General features: G+C 36.3%; 1 protein-coding gene across 7 annotated transcripts in view; it reads left to right on the top strand.

Moving 5' to 3' along the window:
• The window catches only part of LOC131028836 (uncharacterized), a 233,591-nt gene that overhangs the window by 31,365 nt on the left and 175,784 nt on the right, over window positions 1-26,442 (top strand). For all 7 annotated transcript variants that reach the window (XM_057959191.2, XM_057959196.2, XM_057959195.2 and 4 more), the window contains one exon: window positions 10,137-10,216. In XM_057959191.2, the coding sequence (XP_057815174.2) occupies window positions 10,137-10,216 (80 nt within the window). The remainder of the gene's footprint in view (window positions 1-10,136; window positions 10,217-26,442) is intronic.

Below are 26,442 nucleotides of genomic sequence, written 5' to 3' on the forward strand. Positions count from 1 at the left end.
CGCTTGCACTCATTCAATCTTTTAGTTTTCACTCCTTTAATCACTCTTTTCTGAGCTTTTTCTTCTCGTCACCTAGCTGGTTAAAAAAATCAGAAATACAAATGTGAGTTAAATCAGTGATTTTAGGGGGTTTTGTAATGCATAGAGGGCATGGATGGGCCCCACGTCATATTAGAGTTATCCACAAACCCCAAAATTCATTAAAAAATAAAAATTTATTAAATTTTATGTGCTTTTAAAGTCTCTGTGTCTCTCAAGGGATGCATGGACGTTTCCAAGGAGACTTGGAGATGCCAATATGTCTCTGCATCTTCGGTGACGGGTCAACGACAGTGGCGGGATGACGGGGGATGCCATGTCCCGAAGACGTGGGCCTCGGGGGGGGGAAGATATGTCCTCGTGGATCACTGGAGATACTTTGAATGAGTGATGATGATTGCTGGTGCAGGTCTGAAACACTTTAGAACATGCTGCAACAAGTCTGAACGTTTAATGTCCCCTACTGGGACTTTACTTGATCTGCCCTAAAATTTCCCAATTAGGGTTTGCATAAATGCTTGGAAGTGGGAATTGTTACTTTAGTATCTTGATGTAGGGCCTACATCCAAGTTAGTATCACAAGATAAATAATCATATAAACCAATATTGTACAAATAGAATTCAAATGCACTATTGCAATATTAAGATATGCATATGGGATTCCTTTGAAGTTCTATCCAACCAACTTGTCATTATGGAGCACCAGTTGGCAGAACATACAAGGTGCCTCGAGCTGTTCCACCCAGCCTGGGAGCACGGAATGATAACCTTCATCCGGCCTCCCAGCCCCACTTGGGGTGTCTCTAACGGTGTGGCTTCCTAGCTACTTGCATCTTTCGTATGTACTATGTCTCCCCTCCAAAATGAGAAGGCCCAATGGATGAGAATCCTTAAGGGAATCGTCATATGTGTTACATTATATACAGGCAGAGATATAGTAAAGTTATCAACATATAATATACATATATATCAGCAAGGTAGAATATTATATTTAACATTTTTAAGATTAATAATTATCAATGCTAATTATTTTGCCATATATATACACATATCATACCCCAGAATTGGCTATACACATAGGTTGCTGTCTAATACTTGTGCAACCTGAAGTGGAACTCTTATCTGCTTGAGTGCTCAATACTCTGAAATCTCTTTCTCTTCGCTGCTCCTCCTCTTGCAGTCTTTTCCCTTCTTATATCCTATGACTTCTTGGAGGAGAGGTGATCCTTGTGAGGGGTCATGACTGCTTGACATGTTTAGTTAATTGAGGTGATCCTTGGAAGTCTTTTTTCTTATTCGCACCCCCTCATGTTATTATGGTAACTTCCTCCTTAATTAAGATCGCTGGTCCTTAATCGACAATTAATTGTTATTCCTTCATGATGATCGCTGGATAAAGACTTGTTGGATAATGATTGCTGTATCCTTGTTGCTATTCGCAACCAGGCCATCAATCTATGGAAGATATCTCCTTCGTGGCATGGCATCTACTGATCGCTGCAATTGTAATTTCTTTCTTGTTAATGCATTAGTAGCTTCTGCAAGATAAGACTTTCCTAACTCGTTAATCTCTTCTATTCTGTTTTGGTTTACTCATCTATGCTGTTAGATTATCTGATTTATGCTTTCCGAACTGAATATGTTTATCAGACTGTAGCATTGATCATAATTATGATATTGATAAAGATGGATTAGATCGACGACCTGCTTAACATAGTTAAGCGTCGATCTAATGCTATTTGTTATCGGGCTTGTTTGCTATCAACACCGATTCATTATCGGGAGTGTTTATATCGATCTGTTATTGTTTGCTATTAACACCGATTCATTATCGGGTGTGTTTATATCGATCTGTTATCATTTGCTTTGACGCCGATTAGTTATCATAACACTAAGTGAATCGGTAGACAAGTCACGACCAAGTGACATCTTGAAGGTGCCACTTGATCGTGGCTGTTTTACTATATATACATCATTCAAAAGAAAAGGATGACATTGAAATCGATACATGTTATCCTCTACACCTGCAGAAAAGAAAGACGATAATATTACTGTCATAATAATAAATCTTAAATACGTCATCTAGTATATAACTTGTTCATTAAATTGGAAATTGCAATAACATTTACATGGTATCAGAGCCAGGTTATCGAACTTGAGGCTATTCAATTTTGTGAATAATTTAAGAACAAGGTTATATACTACATCACATTTCTCCAATGGCAAGTGCTATCAGATTTGAAGACAGACTCAGAGGTGGCGATGATTTTTCAGCCTAGAAATTCAGAATCCAGATGATCTTAAAGGAGAACAAAGTGGATTCATTTGTTCAAACTAAAAATGATCAACCTGAAAATGAACTTGACAAAACCACATGGATTGAAGGAAATGAAAAAGCCATAAAAATAATAGTTGATGGGGTGAGAAACAACATAATGCCCATCATAAGAAAACATCAGACAGCCTATAAAATGTTCAAAGCACTTGAAAGCACATTTGAGATATCAAATGCAAGTCGAACTCTGGCGTTAAAACGAGAAATAAATCATATCACCATGAACAAGGGGGAGACAATCAACGCCTACTTTATGCGGATATCAATTCTAAGAGATGAACTAGCAACTCTGGATTACGAGATCCAAAGCAAAGAGTTAACACTCATTGCTCTAGATGGGTTGCCTAGTGGATGGAGTACATTCGTCCAAGGCATTAGTGCAAGGTCCAAATATCCTAAGTTTGAAAGATTAAGGGACGATTGTCTCCAAGAAGAATCAAGATTGAACAAAATGAGAATAAAACAAAAGAACATAGATGAAGACCTTCAAGTCCTAAATACTAACACAATTAAGACTAAAACTAGAACCTTTTGGAAAAGGAGGAATACTTGTAGGATATAGTGAAACATCCAAGGCCTATAGAATATATATACATGGTCAGAGAAATATTGAACTTAGTAGGGATGTAATATTTGAAGAAGACTTAGCCTTCAAAAGAGCCCTAAGTACAATAGAACCTGAAATCTATATCCCCACTCCTAACATAGAAGAAGACCCTACTCCTGAGCCTCAGAGGGAGAGTCTTGAGGAAACTATAGGTGAAACTCCAATCCCACCTAGAGAAAACCTTAAGAAAAGACCTCTATGGGCCACCAAGACTGTAGCAGAAGCTTAGAAGTTTGCTGCTCCTTCAGGAACCTTCAGGGAAAGCAAAAGACCTAATAAGTTCACTAGCTATGTTGCTCTTATGAATGATCTCTCTAAAGCTGAACCAAACAATGTATCAGATGCACTTAAACATCAAGTATGAAAGGATGCTATGTCTGAAGAGTATCAGTCCATTATGAACAATGATGTTTGGGAGATCGTTCCTAGGCCTACTAAGAAATCAGTTGTGTCATCTAAATGGCTTTTTAAAATCAAACATGCTGCAGATGGCAGTATTGAAAAGCACAAGGCCAGATTTGTAGCTAGAGGGTTCTCTCAAAGGGAAGGAATAGATTATGAAGAAACTTTTGCACCTGTAGCCAGATATACCTCAGTAAGAACAGTACTAGCCATTGCAGCAGCAAAAGGGTGGAAGGTGCACCAGATGGATGTTAAGACAACATTTCTTAATGGTGAGATCTCAAAAGAAGTCTACCTAGAGCAACCTGGAGGATTTGAAATTCAGGGTGTAGAGTCTCATGTGTGCAGACTCAAGAAAGCTCTCTATGGGCTTAAATAGGCTCCCAGGGCTTGGTATGAAAGAATTGACACCTATCTCTCTAAACTAGGCTTCTCTAAAAATGATGCAGATCCAAATCTCTACTACAAACAAAATAAAGGTGATATGTTATTATTGATTTTATGTGTTGATGACTTATTGTCATGTACCCTCCTTGATCGTTATATATCCTAAATGAAGCAACAATTATTATTATCAATATAATAATTAACAATGAATGATTATTTGAAATTTATTTATTTATTTATTAAATATTATTATTTTAATACATATTAATATTTATTATTAATAACATTTTTGAGATATTCAAAGAAAAATAAAATAATATTATATTATAAACATAATTTATATATTATAAATTATAAACATAATTTACAATTGTAAACACAATTTATATACTTAAATAATTAATAAAATAATAAATTCTTTATTATTTAATTAATAATTTTATATTAATTAATTAGATAAGAATAATTATTATCAATTATTAATATATTTATGATATATTATCTAATCACTAATATATTATACACTCATAGATTGAAATAAACCAATTTATTAAGAAATCGGCAAAATGCAAATAAAACCCGATTTATTAAAGAGATTTTACAAACTAATAAATGGTTAATGGAAATAAGATGTGCGATTCACTTGTTAATAAGTTACACAATACCAGTCCGTGTCTACCATCCAGGAGAAGACAGGACATTAAGAGTGCAGCACTGACCAAAGTAGTGACTAAATAATATAATCGACCATACCATATACGACAATGACCGGGAGGTAGAAACTAGTTATTGGAATAACTCAGGCCACGATACTGTTAAGCACATCAGCTACTACCAGTCGATGACACATCCCTAATATGAAGATGCTTAATACTGAAGGACTATCACTTAATTAGTTATCAATTATAATATGGGAAGGTGCGATTAGCATACAAGACTAAGCATTAATAAATAGGCACTAGTCGTATCTTTTGGAGACGCAACACCTCATATTCACTATCAAGATATAAGAAGGTATTTTCAACCATGAAAGAGGGGGGGGGGGAGATCGAAGAATAAGAGATTATGATCATATGCAGATCCATATTCATTGATAGGTAGTAAACATCTTTGTTCTTGGTGCTGTGCTTAATATGCATGCTTTATATATGAAGCCCGATAATGTTTTAATGCAAAACTTAATAGTAATACTAAGATAGACTGCAATATGTATGGCAGCCACTCTTAAATTTGTATACAGTGGCAGACCAGATCTGACATGCGTCAGATCTGTCTGCCATTACCAGCCAGTAAACAAATTACTAACTAGGATTATTTTAAGTTGTAATAATATTAGTAAATTATATAAAAGGATTTAGCTGATACATAATTAATACTAGTAAATTATATAAAAGGATTTAGCTGATACATAATTAATATTAGTAAATTATATAAAAGGATTTAGCTGATACATAAACAATTGGTAATATTACACTATATATATATATATATATATATATATATATACTCAAATTAGAATAAGGAATAATATAAGGGTTATAAATATAAATATTAATATAAATATAAATATTAATATAATAATAGATATTAATATAATATCTTTTAGAAACTGCTGTGCAGTAATACATAATAATTCATGTATCTAGTATTTAATAAATATGCAAATGATATATAAATGAATCAGAATATAATAATTCATGTATCTAGTATTTAATAAATATGCAAATGATATATAAAAGAATCAGAATAAGATTAATTATCTAGTATGGTAAATTAGCAAGTACTTGATAGACTAAAGAAAGATAGAATAGACTTGGCTCTTAATCAAGTTGTTTAAGTCATAAGTGCATTGAAATAGATTAATTATAGGTTAAATAGACCAAACCCTAGTAGGGGACATTACACTTACTAATCACAGGAGTAGATCACCTCATAGATCAATGTGAGAAAGATTTACCTAAAGAATTTGATATGAAGGACTTGGGACTCCTTCATTACTTCCTAGGTTTGGAAATATGGCAAAATTCTTAAAATATTATACTAAACCAAGGAAAGTATACCTTGGACATTTTGAAGAGATTCGGAATGCATAACTGCAGAGCTATGACCTCTCCCATGGAAACAAATTTACATAAACTTAAGGAAGCAGCAACAGAGTCACAATCCATTGATCCTACACTCTACAGACAAATGATTGGGTCCCTGATGTATCTGGTGAATACAAGGCCAGATATCTGTTATGCTGTCAATGCCTTAAGTCAGTTTATGTGTGAGCCGAAGGAAATTCACTTGATTGCAGTGAAACACATTATGAGATACTTACAAGGTACTCTAAACCTTGGTCTCAAATATGAGAAAGTCGATCTAGACCTACACGGATTTACAGACTCAGATTGGGCTGGGAGTGTGACTGATAGGAAAAGCACTTTAGGGTGTTGCTTCAGTTTAGGATCCGCCATGATATCTTGGATCAGCAGAAAACAGTCTTCTGTAGCTCAGAGTTCCACTGAGGCCGAGTACATTGCAGCTTCCATGGCTGCTCGAGAGGCAGTATGGCTTAGGAAGTTGCTTGTGGGACTATTTGGTGAACCCATGAAACCCACTGTCATCCATTGTGACAACCAGAGCTGCATAAAGCTTTCTATAAATCCAGTATTTCATGACAGATCCAAGCATATTGAGATTCCATACCATTATGTGCGAGACATGGTAGACAAAAATGTGATCAAATTGGAATATGTTAACACAGGAGATCAGACTGTAGATATTCTGACCAAACCACTTTCCAGAGTGAAGGTTGATCACTTCAGAAAAGGTTTAGGTATGATAGAAAGGTAATCTGCTTTTTAAATAAGATGTTTAATGTGTAAACTTCTTTTGTCATGTTGGGACATTCTGGGTTTCACCCCCTTGTGTTCATATCTAAGAGGTGACGATCTCTTAGATTATGAACACTTGTATGTAGACATCATAAGGTGACGATCTTATGATTCTCTAAACCAGTTATCATGTTGGATCTCTGGTATGTCATGGATGTGCCATGATGGTGTTGTGATAAAACATTTGTATAAAATGTTTGTGCACATATCACAAACAGGATAAGATGAGAATCTAACCATCCTCATATGTTTATCCTTAGTATTGCGTGTTTAGGCAATACTGATATCACGTGTTTAGGTGATATCTTGTCATAATGGAATGATGAATTTTTATATCACATGGTTAGGTGATACTCTATGAATGATGTTTTATATTATGTCCTGATGATACTTCTTATCATATGTATAGATGATATATATTCTTGGAGACTGACATTATGAAAAAGGAAATGTGATGCAGGTTACTTTATCTATCTTCCAAAGCTAAGAGGGAGTGTTAATGCATTAGTAGCTTCTGCAAGATAAGACTTTCCTAACTCGTTAATCTCTTCTATTTTGTTTTGGTTTACTCATCTATGCTGTTAGATTATCTGATTTATGCTTTCCGAACTGAATATGTTTATCAGACTGTAACATTGATCATAATTATGATATTGATAAAGATGGATTAGATCGACGACCTGCTTAACATAGTTAAGCGTCGATCTAATGCTATTTGTTATCGGGCTTGTTTGCTATCAACACCGATTCATTATCGGGAGTGTTTATATCGATATGTTATTGTTTGCTATTAACACCGATTCATTATCGGGTGTGTTTATATCGATCTGTTATCATTTGCTTTGACACCGATTAGTTATCATAACACTAAGTGAATCGGTAGACAAGTCACGACCAAGTGACATCTTGAAGGTGCCACTTGATCGTGGCTGTTTTACTATATATACATCATTCAAAAGAAAAGGATGACATTGAAATCGATACATGTTCATCCTCTACACCTGCAGAAAAGAAAGACGATAATATTATTGTCATAGTAATAAATCTTAAATACATCATCTAGTATATAACTTGTTCATTAAATTGAAAATTGCAATAACATTTACATTTTTGGTATTTAAGGCAATCAATGAATGTGGTAATGATACTACTCATGACATGATCGTGATCATGACAGAACGGCAAGGTAATCACTTATAAATCACAACAAACTCACTCCCAACACACCACCAAGCATTAATAATCTGAAAGATACCTCAAGGCTGAAAATGGCGCTAGCAAAGCAGGTACAACATCATTAAATGCAACATAACTCACCAAACAGCAGTTTTCCACCTCAAAGTGTCTTGAAAACTGCAAATATGATTAAGGCGATCCTAGACAAGGTCATTGGAGTAGTAAAACTCTAGTGCTTCAGCCTAGGCTTCACATGCCAACCTCTAGTGAATGGTATGACACAACCATTGATCAAATCTGCAACCTTAAACTCTATGGCCTACATTTTATTATCATTATCATATCAAAATGTTAGAGAAATGAGTTTCATTACCAGCAATGAATTCTTCCCAGATGTTACGGCTAGTATGAGGAGGTATGATCTGCTTGGAGTGAATCGTACAACCAACAAATCACCGCAGAAATCACCTTAAACATACATCAAATTTCTTGATAGCAATCACTTCAAAATTTGCAACTCAGCGCATCAAAAACATTCATATCTGCAAATCAAATTAGAACTCTTCTCTGTAGCACAATGGTGATCTTTGCATGAAACCACATTAGCTAGCTAGGGGGTTTTTCGTTCTTAAGAATCTTTGGAAGAACTTAGATTCTCTCTAGTAGCATAACAATATAACATTCATAAGTCTAACCTCTCAAATGAGCCCACAACCTTATATAGTTTTTTAGAGGGAAGTACTCAATTAAAAATATAATAATTTTTTTTTCCTTGACAAAGACCTTTTAGAAGGATTAATATTATTTTTAATGTGCAAAGTCTCCCAAGCCTAAGCACCCAACCCAAGTTGTGGAAAGTATCCAGATGACATAATTATGCATTTCTGATCATACCACAATAATACTGGAGTCATAAGACGATGACCCAAAGCAATTGGGTGACTTACTAAAAATAGCCTGCTCCTCCAAGAAGTTTGGAGAGCACCGAAAGGTCAAAAATTGATTCCAAAAGTATCAAGAGGCTCCATATAACCATTGAACTCATTGCCAACCAACAACATCCCTGCAAGACGCAACTTGAGCACTCCACAAACTTTGGAGATCTTCCCAACTCACCAAGTAGCTTATGGGAAAACTTGGGAATCCGGCTAAATGCTCATAAATAAATTTTGCTTAAAATGGGGACATTACTGCTCTAGCCAACCTAGGATTCTTCTTGGAAGCACCATCTAAGTTCAAGTTAAAAAAGGCCTTTTGGGGGTCTCTAGCCAACCTTTTTTCTAGCTAACTACTTATCTCTTTCTCCTTTAACAAGAGAGCAGCATGCCAACATTGTTTTGATGCGTTTCTTCCAATTTTCTCTAGCAGAAAATAATCTCATCACTCTTTTTTCCAACGTTTGAACATAAATCTCCAGCTCAGACAAAGAGATATTGGCAACTTCCACACTCAGTTTCACATTTATTCCAAATGGATGTTCATTTTCTTTTCTCCATTGCAGAAAGATACCATCACTATCATTACCAAATGCAGGAATATTCTGAGTTCTTAAAGCTGTAAGACATGCATTAACATTATGATTTTGAGTGAGGAGCCAAAGTTACCTCAACATTTTTTCCATCTAGTAATATACAATCAACATCAACCACTTTGTGAATGCCATTGAAAGGTACCTACTTTTTGAGACCCCAATCAATATCCGAGATGTTGATAACTTACTTCTTATCCTCAATGTCCCGAGAATACGCCTCTCATTCACATTATTTGAGGTCAGAAATTTGGCTTTGGCCAGCAAAATGAATGACCTCCCAATCATCTATAGCCGCTTGGCCAATAAATCTATGCATTTGATTCTTCTATTGACAATTCAAAGACTGATGCCAGTGTTGATGTATTTCCATGTGGTCAAAAAAATGTCTCTAGTACTGCCATTATATCTAGAAAAAAACATACTCTAATCATTGTAAATTCTACAGAAGAAATCCTATGTTTGGATATTTTGAATCTGAACTGTAGAAATTAAAATCTAAATCCTGGGTGCTCACAAAAAATGCAGTTCTCTTTTCTATTTAGAAGACTGGAAGAAAACAGAACCTCAACAAAATATCTAGTTGTTTGATCTTGGAAACAAGGACAGTACTACTGCCAGCTCAGGGAATACTTATTTATTGCTAATTTCCCACTTTAGCCCTTTTGACTTTAATTTTGGCACTCCTTGCTTATTGAATTCTTCTTTTATTTGATGCATGCCATATTTGCATGTTTTGAATTGCGTTCTAACAGAGTATCTTATGTGCTTTCTTCAACAAAGCAAATTTACATCATGGCGGATTGCAGCATGCTGATGGAAACGGAGATTGGGTTCTAAATATCTTCAAAAGTCTCTCACTTGTAAGTTTCCCCATGTTCTGTTATTTTCACAATGATGATAAGAAGTAGACGTGTTTACTAAATAAAAAGGAAAACTCATCAAACTGTTTTGTTATGAGGATATTTATGACACTGTTCTGTGAGGATATCTTTTATAATTAATAAAAGATGGTTTACATTAGGAACAAAGTTTTTACTCCATTATAGAAAATAACCTTTATTTTGTCTAGATGTCTTTTATTCTAATTGAAATGATAGACAGCTTAGTGGATACATAGGTACATTAATATCACAAAGTTTACTGCTATGTTAAGCTGTTTGAAGACAATCATATATTATTCTGGTAATGAAAATATATCATCAAGAGTGTGACCTTTGATGTTCAACCTTAAACTCATAGTTGTGTATGCGTGTTTTAATATGAAATGATTATTGTTATGTTGCAATTCTTTGTTGTTTCTTGCTTGTTTTGAAATGAAATGATCATTTTTCTATTGCAATTCTTAGTTATTTCATCATCTTGTTTACAATTTGTTGTTTATTATCTAGTTAATGATAAGTGTTAGGATAGGTGTGTTGTAAACCTTGCAAATCCTTGCAATAATATTTGAATATTATTGTAATGTTGGAAACCTAGCTAGGCATAATAATATTTTACCATTATTGTAAATGATGGACCCTCTTGGAATGGGATGCCACCCATGGGGAAATCAATGATATTCTCATATGCTACTTGGATTATATGTACATGTGTAAGATCATCTATGACATGGGGAGTTATTTTGTATAATCATTGATAAAGGGAGTTACAAATGGACTTGTAATGGCATCTTTGAAAGAATAATAATATCTGGGTTGAAGAGCATGTTGTAAGGGGTTTGTATAATCCAAAATGGAGTGCTTGGATTGACTTGTTGATCATCTTGGGCATAGGACTTGTTTTCTATGTTAGGAGAAGTTATGCTCTAGGTGGGGTGCTTCATTCCAAGTTGGATCAACTTGACCATGGATTGGCTTATGGTTTTGAACCCATGGTATTGGAAACTATTTGTTATTTTTCATATTGCCCCTTTCTTATAAATCCAACGATTGGGATGGAGGATTGTATGATTTTGTGAGAGGTTTCCAAAGCAAGGCAATGCCACTGGATTAATTATAGGCTGAAGCATAGTTTGCAAACTCTGCGAGTACTCTCCGAGTTGCCAAGTACTCTCTTTTTTTTTGCTCTGCGAGTTTTTACAAGTTTAGCTTGCGAGTTTTTACAAGTTTAACTTGCGAGTTTTTATAGACACAGGAAAAACATGGATAAAAACAGCAATGTGGGTAAAATGCTGGTTAAAATGCTTTTTACACATGTTTTTTTGGCTATAAAACCATGCATTTTCTCTTTGAGATGTCAATTTTTAATTTAATATACTTGTAATTGAATTTTCCAAAAAATAATGTTTCTTTAAGAAATTTTAATTTTAAGTATTCTCTAAGTTGCCGAGTCAAATTTTTTGGGCTTGTTGAGTACTCTCTGAGTTCGAGTCTGCAAACTATGGGCTGAAGGGTAACTCATAGTTGTATTGAAGATAGGTTCTTTGAGGGTGCATGCTGCTGGATTTGATAGTGCATGAAGATCTCTTGTCTATCACATGTTAAATCTTCTTTGTATATTGTAATTATCTTGTTCTAATTCATAATCTATTAGAGGTGTTATTGTTATTGGGCTTTTTTTCTAGAAAGGGTTTCTTAGGGTAAATCTAGTGTTCTTTGCGTTGATTGTTGCTTTGTATGATTCATTTGTCTTTTTGTAGCACTCCTTGATATGTAACTATTTAGCATCACCTTCTTCTTTTAGATCATCAAAACTCTTAGTTTCCTACATTAAGTTTGTTTTCCTTTAACATATATATATATGTTAAAGAAATTAATAATGATCAATATAGGTTTTTGGGACGCAAATATAGATCTAGTAACAATAGCAAGAGGGAGCCAAGTTGTGCATCAATGTCTTACAGAAATAAAGATACCACAAGATAACTTCGAGGAGAGCAAGAACAAAATATTCTTAGGGCCGGGGACCAAAATGATTAAACCTGGAATTGTTGGGAAATATTTCATTGAACTCAAATATTACAAATAATCATGTGAGAGGAAGGTGCAACATAGGAGGAAAAAAATAATTGAGTCCATGACTGGGTCAAAGTTGTATCAAATATGTTGTTTGAATGTGGAGAGAGCAAAGGATGGATATCCTTATCAGCTATCATGAAAGAGCCAATACAATATTTGATAATGTTCATAGGAAAATGACCTAAACTAATTGGGTCTTTCAAGGTAACCCATGGGGACGTCTGAAGCATGTACCCCTACAAGGATTAGAGAAGAAGTCAGTAATTCATATCCATGTGTATTTCTCGGAGTGTGGATGAGTAGTAGTTGGATTTCTATGTCAAAGAACAACAGATCTATTTTAGTGTGAGAAAATGAGGATGCAAGTGTGTGTCTTGTTAGTTTCTTGAAGGGGGCATGTTGTTTCCCCTTTTTATCACTACTTGTATGGGTAATTGTGTTAAGGAATCTGGACCAGAGATAGAGAAGATAATAGTCTGATAATATTTAGGAAGGATAGCCTTTAATGAGATCATTGCAATGAATATGTTTTCCTCCACTGCGTATCTATATAACTCTGTTATATTAATCTTCTACGATAATGTCGACAACTTGCTGGGTCATAAGATTGCCATAGTTATTGATTTCAATTACCAGCAAGTTGTCGACGCCTTTGCATACATAAGGATGGAGAGTCATGTCCATGTAGGGGCATGATGTCTACATGGCTTATGTCACGTAGAGTCATGACCCTCCATCCCTTGTTCACCACTGATGTTCATTAGTTAACAATGATGGTGCTCGAGCTCACTAACTAATTCGACCCCAATAGTTATCGGGATATATATATATATATATATATATATATATATACAGATTGCTTCAGTCCGAATGAAGCTATATCCTTAACACTCCCTCTTAGCAAAAGAGGATTGAATTTCATAATTGAGTTTTAAGGAACAACCTTTTAGATATACATATTCATTTGACATGATCATTCACTCAGTAACACTTACTAGTGAAATACTTCAGATCTCAGGGAGATATGGATTATCTGATATCCAGCACTCCGGGACAACAACTACTTGAAGTCTTATCAGATTACAACCTTGATTCTAGTGACAATTGTAACATTGTCATTATCATAGGTGAAATAATTTTAGTATCATGATATTCGGCACATTCCGGGACAACAAATTAATGTAGTCAATCATGATATGATTGTTATCATAATTTCCGACATATTTCGGAACAACCATTTAATGATAACAATTCTATAACTCATCATAGAAAAATTTAGTATCAAGATTTCCGGCACATTCCGGGACAGCAACTTAATGTAGTCAATCTTGACAACAGATCAGGCTATTGTGAAAGTCGTCACCTTACAATAGCGATCTTACACTTACATCACATGAAAGATCGTCACCTTTCATGACATAGCACATACATGCAATATTGCATCCACGATATTCATGAATATATCAAATTACATATGAATCATATTAATATTATAAATTTCCATTATAATTTAGTCATACCAAGTTTACCTCTAAAGTATTCCACTTTCAACTTTGCAAGACGTTTGGTGAATATGTCGACACTTTGCTCTTCAGGGCTGATGTAGGTCAATTTGATAACATCTCTGTCTACCATATCTCTTATGTAATGGTATGGGATTTCTATATGCTTGGATTGATTATGAAAGACTGGATTTACAGAAAGTTTGATGCAGCTTTGATTATCACGGTGAACCACAGTGGGGTCTAGGGGTTTCCCAAATAGTCCAACTAGCAATTTCCTTAACCATACTGCCTCATGTGCTCCCATGGAGGCAGCCATGTATTCGACTCAGAGAAACGGGACTCGCCCGAACTCGCCCAGACTCGGCGAGTCCGAGTACGAGTCATGCTCGGCGAGTCCGAGTACGAGTCATGCTCGGCGAGTCCTAGGGACTCGGACTCGGACTCGTCCGAGTCGCCGAGTTGGCGAGTAAACTCGCCAGACTCGCCGAGTTGGCGAGTTTGGCTCAAAATCGCCAGACTCGGCGAGTCCTGAGCCCCAGACTCGGCTACTGGTTGGGTCAATAAAATGACAAAAAAAAAAAACATTTTAAAAAGTTTTTTTTAAAAGTAATAAGGTTTTTGGAAGGGCGAAATTTGACATTTTGGTCTCTCCGTCAGGATTATTTTATGGAATATAACATTTAAGTATAAGAAAGAAGAAAGATATAAGGAAATGTCACTTATATTCTTATACTTTAAGTTATATTCCATATATACTGTCAGGATGTTTGAGAGTGGTTTCGGGCCTCCAGGAGTTATATTGCAAAATCTAGTTTTTGGAGGATTCTTCAGTTTTCCAGACTTAGTCAAATTTCAGGATCAGGATATTCCAGACTTAGCCAAATTTCAGGGCATTTGAAGATCAGGATGACATTCCAGACTTTATCACTCACCAACTTGACCTAGCTTGGACCTTCAAGAATGATACTCACTCACCAAGCAAGACCCAATTAGCAACAAGAGCAAGACCAGGCCCTAAGGAAGACTCTCAAAGAAACCCTAATTCAGACTTGTAATAAGTTTTTTTGGCCTCGTGGGGCGCTGCCCCTCGACCTCGCCCTGTATCGCGATAGGGAGCGCACAAGGGGCGCTGCCCCTTGACCCCACCTTGGGGGCGTTGCCCCCAAACCCCCGTCGAAAAATATGGGGGAAACTGCGTCGATAGAAGTAGAGAAAATTTAACCTCCGAGTCTGACACTAATTGGATCGACCAGGTAGATATAGAGGTTGAGACTGTAGCCATGGCAGAGGAGGAGCGGAGAGCACGAGCACAGACAGGAGATTCAGAGGCATATAGTGACACGAATGTTCCTGATGTTGGTGAGCCTGGCATGGTGTCATGGGGAGCGGCTATGGCAGTCGAATCATCCAGGACCTACCTTAGACGCCTTCGCAGGGGGCCGGGGCCGGAGGGTGCAGGCTCCTCTGAGCCATAGACTTGTAGTTGTATTTACCTTTGGTATTTGTATGAAATATTTGATGATGATCATATGATGACATGGATTTTTTATTCCATGAGTTTTGTAATATTGTATACATTTGACAATATTTATATATCTATGTTTGTTATTTTCTTCAGCTACAATTTGCGTTTATGCTTATGTGATTGATGTATACTTGTGTATGTAATCAAATGAGCCGAGTTTGATGATGTTATTGTGTCTTTAAGGTGTATTCAATAAAGGGTGTCTGAAACAAGTTTTAAATATTTAAAAATCTCTAAATTTCTTGAGTTTTTCACTATCCCGAGTCTAGCCGAGTCTGGAGCCGAGTTTGACACCGAGTCCCGAGTCCGAGTCCGAGTCAGCCTTGCCGAGTCCGAGCCGAGTCCGAGTCCCGTTTCTTTGATTCGACTTCAGTGGAACTCTGAGCAACTGCTGACTGTTTTCTGCTAAACCAAGATATCATAGCTGATCCAAGACTAAAACAACACCCCGTTGTACTTTTACGATCAATGGAACTGCCTGCCCAGTCGGAATCAGAATACCCTTGGAGTTGTATCTCAACATTTTTATATTTCAGGCCAAGTCCAATAGTGCCATGTAAGTATCTCAGAATATGCTTAGCCACCATTAGGTGAAATTTCTTAGGTTCGCACATGAAGTGACTTAACACATTGGCAGTGTAACAAATATTAGGGCGAGTGTTTACCAGGTACATGAGAGATCCAACAATTTGTCTATAGTATGTAGGATCTGTAGGTTCCGAATCTACTGCTTCACTTTTGAGCTTATGAAGATTTGTTTCCATTGGAATGGAGAGAGGTTTACAATCCATCATATCAAATCTGGTCAGGATATTAGTGGTGTATTTTCCTTGATTTAGGAAAATATAATTCTCCTTTTGCCATACTTCTAGGCCCAGAAAATAGTGCAGTAGACCTAGATCTTTCATATCGAATTCAGCCACAAGATCTTGTTTGCATTTTGCAATGAGGTGATCTTCTCCTGTTATCAACAAGTCATCAACATAGAGAACAAGTATTAACATGTCACCATCTGATATTTTGAAGTATATGTTAGAATCTGCTTCATTTTTGGAATATCCTAGTTTGGAGAGATAGCTATCTATCCTTCCGTACCATGCCCTGGGAGCTTGCTTAAGGCCATAGAGAGCGTTTTTTAGTCTACACACATAGAGGTTTCTATCATGTGTAGCAAAGCCTTCAAGTTGTTCTATATATACTTCTTCCTCAATAATACCATTCAAAAATGCGGTCTTTATGTCCATTTGGTGTATCTTCCACCCTTTGGAAGCTGCAATGGTAATGATGGTTCTCACAGAAGTATATCGGGCAACTGGAGCAAATGTCTCTTCGTAATCAATGCCAGCCTTTTGAGAGAACCCCCTAGCAACGAATCTGGCTTTGTGTTTTTCAATACTACTATCTGGTGCATATTTGATTTTGAATAACCACTTTGATGAGACAACTGATTTGTCTTTTGGTCTAGGTACAATGTCCCAAACATCATTCTTTAAGATAGATTGGTATTCCTCAATCATTGCATCTTTCCAAGCTTGACATGTTAAGGCTTCTTCAACATTTGATGGTTCAGATTTTGTAAGTTCAGTCATGAGTGCAACATAGCATGATTGACTTCTTGTTTTCTTATTCTCTTTGAAGATTTCATTAAGTTCCACATTATTTTCTTCAATCATCTTTCTTGCCCATAGTGGTCTTTTCTTATTGTTAGGATTTTCAACATTCTCGAAACTAGGTGATTGAAGTTCATGACTTTCTATGCTATTCTCCCTCTGATTCTCAATTGTAAGATTTTCATCTGATTCTGTGGTTAGATCATCTTCTGCACTTAGAGAGAGTTTATAAGCAACATCTTCTTCAAATTTGACATCTCTACTGATTTCAATAGATCTTTGTCTTGGAATATAGACTCTGTATCCTTTAGTGGTTTTACTGTAGCCAACAAATATGCCTTTCTTTCCAGAGGGTTCTAATTTGGTTCTCTTTTCTTTAGGAACGTGAATATACACGTGGCAACCAAAGATTCTTAGATGGCTTAAATCTGGTTTATTTCCTGTAAAGGCTTCTTCAGGTGTTATATTCTCTAGGATTGAATGAGGGCATCTGTTTTGAATATACACAGCTGTATTTGAGGTTTCAGCCCAAAATGAGATATGTAGATTTTGATCATGCATCATGGCTTTGGCGGCTTTGATGATGGTTCTGTTTTTTCTTTTTGCGACTCCATTCTGTTGAGGATTATAAGGTACAGTACACTCCCTCTTAATCCCAACAGAAATGCTGAATTCTTTAAAATTTTCAGAGATGTATTCACCCCCATTATTTGATCTTAGAGTCTTTATTTTCTTCCCAGTTTGATTTTCCACTAAGGCTTTAAATTCTTTGAATTTTAATAACACTTCATTTGATTCGTTGAGTTTTATGAAATAGATCCATGTTTTCCTAGAGTAGTCATCAACAAATATCACATAATACAAGAATCCCCTTAGTGATGGTAATGACATTGGACCACACAAATCAACGTGGACAAGTTCTAGTACAACTTTTGATTTGTGTTCACTTGAGGGAAAGGACCCTTTTGAGTTTTTCCCTAGAGCACATCCTTTACAAGTTCCAACATGATCAGATTTTAGATTGGGTAATCCTGTGGTAATCTTTCCTATAGAAGGTAGGGCACTAAATCGAAGATGTCCTAATCTTCTATGCCAAATTTCATTAGAGTTTGATACTTCATGATTTAGATAGCATTCTTTATGTTAGAATTTTTAGGCCAGAGTAGAACTTTATCTTCATGGAAGGTGACACGATATCCCTGATCAGCTAGTCCTGGAATAGAGACCAAATTCCTTTTGATACCTGGTACAAAAAGAACATCTTTCAATTGTAATGTAACTCTTGTTCTTAATTGAATTGAGCTGGTCCCAATTCCTTTCACTGGATAGGTAGAATTATCTCCTATTGTAACTTCTTTAGTTGAGTGGCCTTCAAAGGTTTCAAATTGATCTCTAAATCTGGTTGTGTCCTGATGCTCCACTATCGATTATCCACATATGTTTGTTTGAGTTTAGTTCACTTGATAAGGCTAAGAAAAATAGAGGATTCTCTACTTCCTTGACTTCAGCTATGGTAGCTTGAGCTTTCTTTCTTTCTGGACATAATCTTGTGAGTGTGTCCAAATTTATCACACTTGTAGCATTGGATCTTGGAGAAGTCTCTGCTTTTGTGGTTATTTCCTCTCTTCCGTTTGAACTTCCTTTTCTTCCCTTTGTTGCTTGTCTTAGCATGTAGTGCTTGAATTTCTCCCTCTTTGTTTGGACCCAATCCTCTTGTGATTAGTCGAGATTCTTCTTAAGTGCAATCATTCTTGAGTTGATCGAATTTTGGTTGTGTCGGACGAGCACTAATGCCTTGAATAAAGGATTCCCAACTGGATGGTAATCCCTTAAGTGCTATTAGAGATAGCTCCATATCATCTACATTATTTCCAATTGTTGATAATTGGTCTTTCAACTTTGAAATCCTCATGAAATAGGATGTAATTGTTTCTCCTTTGTTCATGTAGATATGCATTAATTGCTGCTTTAAAGTGAACAATCTGCTTGCATTATTTATTTCATATGAGTTTTGAATGGTCTTGAACATATCATAAGCTGTAGTTAGTTTCGAGATGGTTGGGAGAATGTGATCTTTAACAGCATCAATTATGATTTTCTTAGCCTTTTTGTTGTGTCTTTTCCAGGTTGTTTTCTCTGGTTTGTCTTCGGGCATCTTAGTGTCTTCTTCTATGTATGCATCTAGTTTGAGTTTTTGAAGAATTGCTGTTATTCTAATTCTCTATGAGACAAAGTTGGATGCGCCTTCAAGTCTATCCTCCATTCTAACACTGTTCACCATAATCGTTCTGAATGCAAGTCCGATTTTTTTTAGAAAAGAGGTGTTTCTATTTTTATTATTTCTCTACCAACTTGGCTCTGATACCATGTTAAGGAATCTGGACCAGAGATAGAGAAGATAACAGTCTGATAATATTTAGGAAGGATGGACTTTAATGAGATCACTGCAATGAATATGTTTTCCTCCACTGCGTATCTATATAACTCTATTATATTAATCTTCTACGATAATGTCGACAGCTTGCTGGGTCATGAGATTGCCACAGTTATTGATTTCAATTACCAGCAAGTTGTCGACACCTTTGCATATATAAGGATGGAGAGTCATGTCCACGTAGGGGCATGACTTCTACGTGGCTTATGTCACGTAGAGTCATGACCCTATGGGGACATGACCCTCCGTCCCTTGTTCACCGCTGATGTTCATTAGTTAACAATGATGGTGCTTGGGCTCACTAACTAATTCGACCCCAATAGTTATCGGGATTATTCTGAACCATATCGATTATTATATAAAGTAATATGTATAGATTGCTTCAATCCGAATGAAGCTATATCCTTAACAAATTGAAGCATCGAAAAAGTACTTAACACATTGATTTCAAGGGTAGTTTTGAATAGGGAGCTTATGAATTTGGTAGGCATTAGAGTCCCTTGTAAGGTCATGTCTTATGGAGACTTCTTTCTAGAAGTCAAGAGCCTTGCACCTCTAATTGTTTAAGCAAAAGAAGGTAGTGTGATACACTTTAATCTTTTGTAAGCAAATTAAGTTCCCTTCCATCTTTACCATGTGGAGAGAGCAAATATATTATATCCTATCAGCTTCAAAATATGAAGATCGTGACCTAGTGAGGGCATACTCTCAACTTAGCAAGAGTGTCCAATGCTGTTTACTATAGTTGTGATGAATGTGTTGGTGACTGGAGTTGTAGATCCCAAATCCATAAAGCTTGATCCTCTCCCAAGTGTGAAGGTTGTCAAACTTGAGAAGAAAACCACAAACTTATGTTCAGACCGATTATTGAGGTGGGTAAAACCTCCACTTTCCGACTCCCTAAGGTGCTGCAATAGATGATACCAAAAAAACTAAGCACTTACTTTGATACAGACCATACCCCTTGCGTAGTGCACCCCTATTTCAGTTGTCACTTCATGCCTTTATGTTGGTTTATAATATTCATGATCAACACTTTATTAAAGAAGATAATTTGCCACATGAATGTCTATGAAAGTGATTTTTGATAACCCCTTATGTTGTTATATTCATTTAGACCTGGTAGCAAGAACACGTGAAATCAGATTTGAACTGAAAAAATGTTTCTATTGAATTGTTTTGAGTGTTGGGATGATGGGGAGGTGGGGCCAACAATAGACCAATGCCTATATAGCTATATCTAGTTGGACAAGAGAGTCATTGAGTTCATACAAAACAATGCAATAACTGAAACTAATGGTGATACTATAATGCCCCCCTTTTTGGTCAATCCAATATTATGGTTAGTTCTATCTTTTTGATGAGTGCCAACCTTGTCAAAATGGAATTTAGTTATTTGTGTTGAGCTTTGGGGATTTTGATGGGTTCGTTGGTTCCTTCCAAGAGCAGTTTTGATTTTTCGGGAGTTTTTCTATAACTTTGGGCATATGTGCAGAAATAATTAAAATATTTAAATGATTAATATTTTATTGGTCAAAATGTGAAATGAAGACAACTTATATTAATTATTTATAAAAGTGATGTTTTAAGTGACTTTAAGTCTCAACAAAAAATTATAAAAATAAAGTCACTTTATGGAGTGGCAGGAATTATTAATTGTAAAGTGATATTAAATTATAATTTTTGGGAAGTTCCTGCAAAGATTAGAAAAATAGGTGAAGTGGTTCTTTTTCATTCATTTTGGATTAGTCATTTGGATGAAACCTTGGGTGGGAGTTTGGGCCGTTGCTTAGTTTTTTTTAGCTCTGGGATGGAAATCCTCGTGGCGAAGGATTGGTTTCGGTAGTGAAAGATCTACCCTAGCTGATAGCAGGGGGAATCAATTAGATTTCATGTGTATGTTGAAGGTTTGTCGGTAACAAATTTATGAATGAAGGTTTATTGTTTTTTAAGTTTCTTGAGGAAGTTCTGAGTTCGGTGGAGATTTGTATTGCGTGATGTTGACGCGGCTAAAGTCGGATTTCAACTCTCTCTGGTTAACGCATAATAGAATGCTGAGTATCCTATCCTCTCTTGCGTAAGGAAATCCCTAATGCTGTTTTAGATGATCAAAGGGGACAACCTCAAGGTTCCAAATGTCAGGTCTTGACTGCGGGATAGCTCAGCGATTGATGTGTTTTGCTGGTAACACAAAGGGGCTTACGTTTACAACAAGTTGGTTTGCATCCAACGATGCTGCGATTCTCAGACTGGGAAAATAAAATCAAAAGGGAGGGGTTTAGGAGACCTAAGGACAATGATGATAACAGTTAATGCAGCGGGTAGATAGATTTCCATAAACTAATTCTTGTTTTACCAGAAACACCCTCACAACTTGACAAGAACAGTGCAAGCTCCAAGGGGATGGAGGATTTTCAGACTGAAGGTACTCATTTAGGCACCCAATTCTGGCACAGCCTAAGACGAATACCTATAGTTGAACTAAGCACAATTTTGGGTTCAGACTAACCATACACGGTGACCTACAATCAACAGGTCCCCAATGGTATGAACCTGAAATGCATCAAATACCCCCCACATTTTGCCATTAAAATCACCAAACTCTATGTAACCAGCTGGAGGGAAACGATACAAACAAAATAAAATCAAAATAACAAACACCATACTTTAATGTTCATATATTGATTTTAGCTATCACTACAACAATTTCTTACAACAACTCTATTCTACTCCTGATCTACTAACTGCTGAAACCTATCTAATTTCTAATTCCCAAAATCTAATAGACTCCTACTAAATTCTAACTCTTTACAAAAGAGAGGCACTTGCCTTTATAGGTTTTACAATTCAAATCAGGGGCCACGATTGACTGCATCCAAAGGCTGCAATCTGCCTTCTAGAACCTTGGCAGCTTTAACCCATGCCTAGTTATCTTCAGTTATCCTCCAACAACTTTCTCAGCTACCGACCACTATTTGACATCAATTTGGTCAATCAAGTAGCTGAGGCATAACTAACCTGTGTACACTTGTTTTATTTTGCATTAATATAAGGGGCCCACAAGTAGTTATTTACATTAAAACAGTTCAGTTTTACAAACTGATTTTTTGGAATCAATTCCAGCTGTGTATTTTTGAGAATGCATACACTTGTAGCATTCTGTGTGTTCTTCTGTCTTCAACCTTGCCGGTGGACTTCAAATTGCTGTCTGTTGATGGCATGTATCTTCGGCATTTGCTTTATGCTCTGCAGTGCGCTCTTCATTGGTAGTGATCTGGGATTGTCGTTTTGATCTTGCGCTCCTGCATCTTCACCCTCCGGCTTTGATCGTGATCATGTCTTCAATTTGCGTTTTAGGTTGCTACCTTAGCTCTTTCTAGCGACGTCGATCTGCATACATAAATTAAATTTAAAACAGTTTGAACCTTCTTTACTTTATCTCACTTTTGACTTAGAATCACGCCACTTAGCCTTTTGAGGGAAAAACTCGGCCTTGCAAGCCAAATTACGAGTTTGAACGCGCTTTTATTTTTACTTGATTTCGCCCCCTTAGATTTTTGGAATACAACTTGTTGAGTTGGTGAGGGGAGAATTTCGGCTTTTAAGGGGAAAATGCGAACTTTCCCTTTTTAAAATTCCCTCTTGCTTGTTATTTCACTTAAGTCATTCGGTGCTTTTTGGCATTTGATGGGAAAATTCTCGACGATTTCAAACTCCCCCTTTCACTTTATGTTATAATTTCGAACTTTATATTGTGCGCTTTGATTTGCTTTACACACCACAATCAAAGGTTTGACCATCTTTGGTAAAAACTTTGGCCTTATTAACCAAAATGTGAGAATAACCTTTAAAAACCCCTCCCTTAGAATTTTATTTTTTCATATACTTTGGCCAACTTAAATGGAGGGGCGAAACTCGGCTATTTAAGGTGATTTGTGAGAATGCCTTGCTAAAAAAAAACGCTTCCCCTTTTCTTTCTTTTTCTAACTTTCCCCCGTTAGGGAGAAATTCGGCCATTTTACCCAAAATGTGCAATTTTTGGCTTTAAGATGTTTCCCCTTTTTCTTTTTATTTATTTCACTTAGCTGGCTCAAGGTAATGGGCAAAACTCGGCTTTTGGAGGCCTGATAATAGAAGGGATTTCATCATTTTCCATTTGAAATTAATGCCCAAGCTCTCATTTTGGATTTCGGCCTTTCAAGGAGAAGAGTGTGAACAAGGTGAATTGATTGCCTTTAAGGAAATAAAATCGAACTTTTTATTTTGCTCACAAAGCCTGATATTTTATTATTTTTTTTCTTGCCTTTACCATGGCTCGGCATTTTCTCAGCTTTGCAAGGGTTTTCTTTAAAAAAAAACGCATCGCTTTGAACACATGAACTTTACAACACTCAACCACCTCTTTCCTTCTTTCACTAGCCGGCTAGGATATTTCTCAGGGTTTATAGAGGATATGGAAGGTTGGGGTTGAGTCGACTTTATACTGCAAACCCTTGACATTTGCCAACATTGTTCTTTCATTTTACACTCAGTCCTAATGACCTCACACGATGCTTGGGGATACATCTCGGCATTTGATAGGAATGTGCAAATTGCTTTCAAACACGTGAACCTTAATAGTTTTCTTCGACCCACTAATATTGAACATGGCCTTTGCTTGGGGTATTTCCAGTGATCTTGGACACGATGGCGACCTACGATTTTGCCATCCTTCATCTATGTGATTCGTGACTTTGAGCCTATTTTAGATCATATTTGGCAAATATCAGGTGATTGTAGGGAGTTTTGTTGGCATTTGTAGACGTGACTTCAAACATGCGCCTCTATCTCTATCAGGCAGACCACACACGAAAATGGCCCCCCCCTATCATAGACGGGGTGATGTGTGCGAGCACAACATGGGGCTGAATAAATATTACCAGATTGATATTCCTTTCCAGCCACCCAACTATTATTCATGGATTTTTAAGAGCTGTGAGGCTAAATTAGAAATACTGTAGGTTTGGAGAATGTTTGATGGGCTTAGGAATCTAGAAATGCATTACCCAGTTTTCCTATGATATTAAATTCCCTTCCAATTGCTAGTCTAACAAAAGAAGAAGTTGCGCCTTGACAAGGTAAAGACAAAGGACATGTGAGGTGGTTTGGAAGTATTTGGCATTCATCAACTTAATAAAAAAAGAGTTTGTGGATTTTTCTTTGGCTATCACAACATCAAATAAAGTTGTGGATCCCCATTACATAGCTGCTCCTTTTCAAGACTTAGAGCGATAATAATGAAAGCAAGTCGTGGCTGCCGGTTGGAGGTAAGGAAAGGAAATAATAAGTAAGGGTATTGTGGGAGTTATAGAGTGAAAGATTGAGAGTCTAAGTGGAATTAGGACTGCCTTGTTGATCCCATCCAGTTGTTTGGTGGGTCAATGGAGTCAAAGGGCTCTTAAAGATGAATACAAACTTTTAAGAAAGAATTGTGGTCTTGTTTGCCTACGTTGCCACTTCCATGAAGCACGTGGATATATAAACTTCCATCACTCCATTGAAAGTGAGCCTTAATAAAAGTATTAAATCTCAAGCAGAAATAATCAAGTATTAAGAAATTTGAAGTACTTGCCTAAAGGAAAAATCGATCCATTTTGTGATGAAATTAATCAGGTTGTGGTACCCAGTTTGGAAGCATTACAACAATTTTTTAAAGAAATTTTATAGTGGGGAAGTAATTGTGGCATTTCTAAAATACAAGGTCAGCAAACTGTCATTGAAATATTGAGAATTTATTAATCAACACAGTGCTGTTGCAATTTGTGAATGTAATGTTTTGAAGCAGCAATGCTAGCATTGTATAAACTTCCTCTATGATCATTCTAGACAAAACCATTCTGTAATTATTAAGTGTTTGGGATGATTGAAGATGAGAAATTTCAATGTGCGTGTTGATTCTCTACAATATCCATTCAATCAATTGAAAAAACCAAACTAGATAGGCTGCGTAAAATCTGTTTGATGAAATATCCATTAGCAAACTTTGGGAAAAAATTCCAAATCGCAAATTTTGGTTTAAATTTTGGGGTGGATATTAAAGATACCTTAATGAAGATATCACAAAAGACTATGTATTTCAAAATGTATAGGCAAACTAGGTTCTACACATACATTTAGAAAGACAACTTGTATTTGCAGATAATTAAATAAGTCTATTTATTAATCCATGAGTATACCCATACATTTCTTTTATCATTCTAAAGAAATACTTCACAAAAGCATCCTGAAGATTTTTCAGTCGTTTGGTTGACCAACTAATCAGCGACACATCAAGAAATAGATACCATACATTGGGAGACACTCAATAAAGGTGGATTCTGCCTTTAATCATTCACTCTTCAAAGATTACAAGTGTTACTACAATTTTCGAGATGAACTTGGATCATTACATTGTCAATATGCTATACCTAGAGCTAAAAATTGTGAATCCTAGGGTTTTGTTGATCAAGTTTCTTCATGCTCCCTTGTTTTCTATTCTTATTTCAAATGAAGTCTTCTGTCCTTAATAGCCTTAGAGAAGGACACATATATCACATTAAATTCTATGACCCACAACTGGTATACTATAGAGAATGCCTCAACATATTGGGCATCATTTTCCCTTGAATCATGTTTGAAATTGTGTTCCAAATGTGCCTATATGTACTTGCAAGGCACGAAGGAATGTTCTTTTGTCATTTGCAGATGTTCTTTGTGTTAATGATGCCATTGGGTTTGATGTGTAGGCCAAGAAAAAACCTGCAAAATTTGCAAGAAATGCAACTAGGAGATGGTGTGAGGACCATCATGCTTGAAACCCTAACTGCCACTTTAATAGAAGCACGGGTGTCTCGATCTCCTTTCATTCTTGGAAGTGCTTGTAAATCCATGCCTTTATGAGGAACAATTGTTTTCTGGATGGAAAAAAGTATGATTGGCAATTTGTAGGGTCAAATCAGGTCATTAATGACATCCTAGGTTGTGTGGGGAGGTAGGTGGGAGTGAAAAGTGCAAAATGAGGGAGTTTTGGGGGTTGG

This window comes from Cryptomeria japonica, chromosome 5 (genome assembly GCF_030272615.1).
Source record: "Cryptomeria japonica chromosome 5, Sugi_1.0, whole genome shotgun sequence".
Lineage (NCBI taxonomy): Eukaryota > Viridiplantae > Streptophyta > Pinopsida > Cupressales > Cupressaceae > Cryptomeria > Cryptomeria japonica.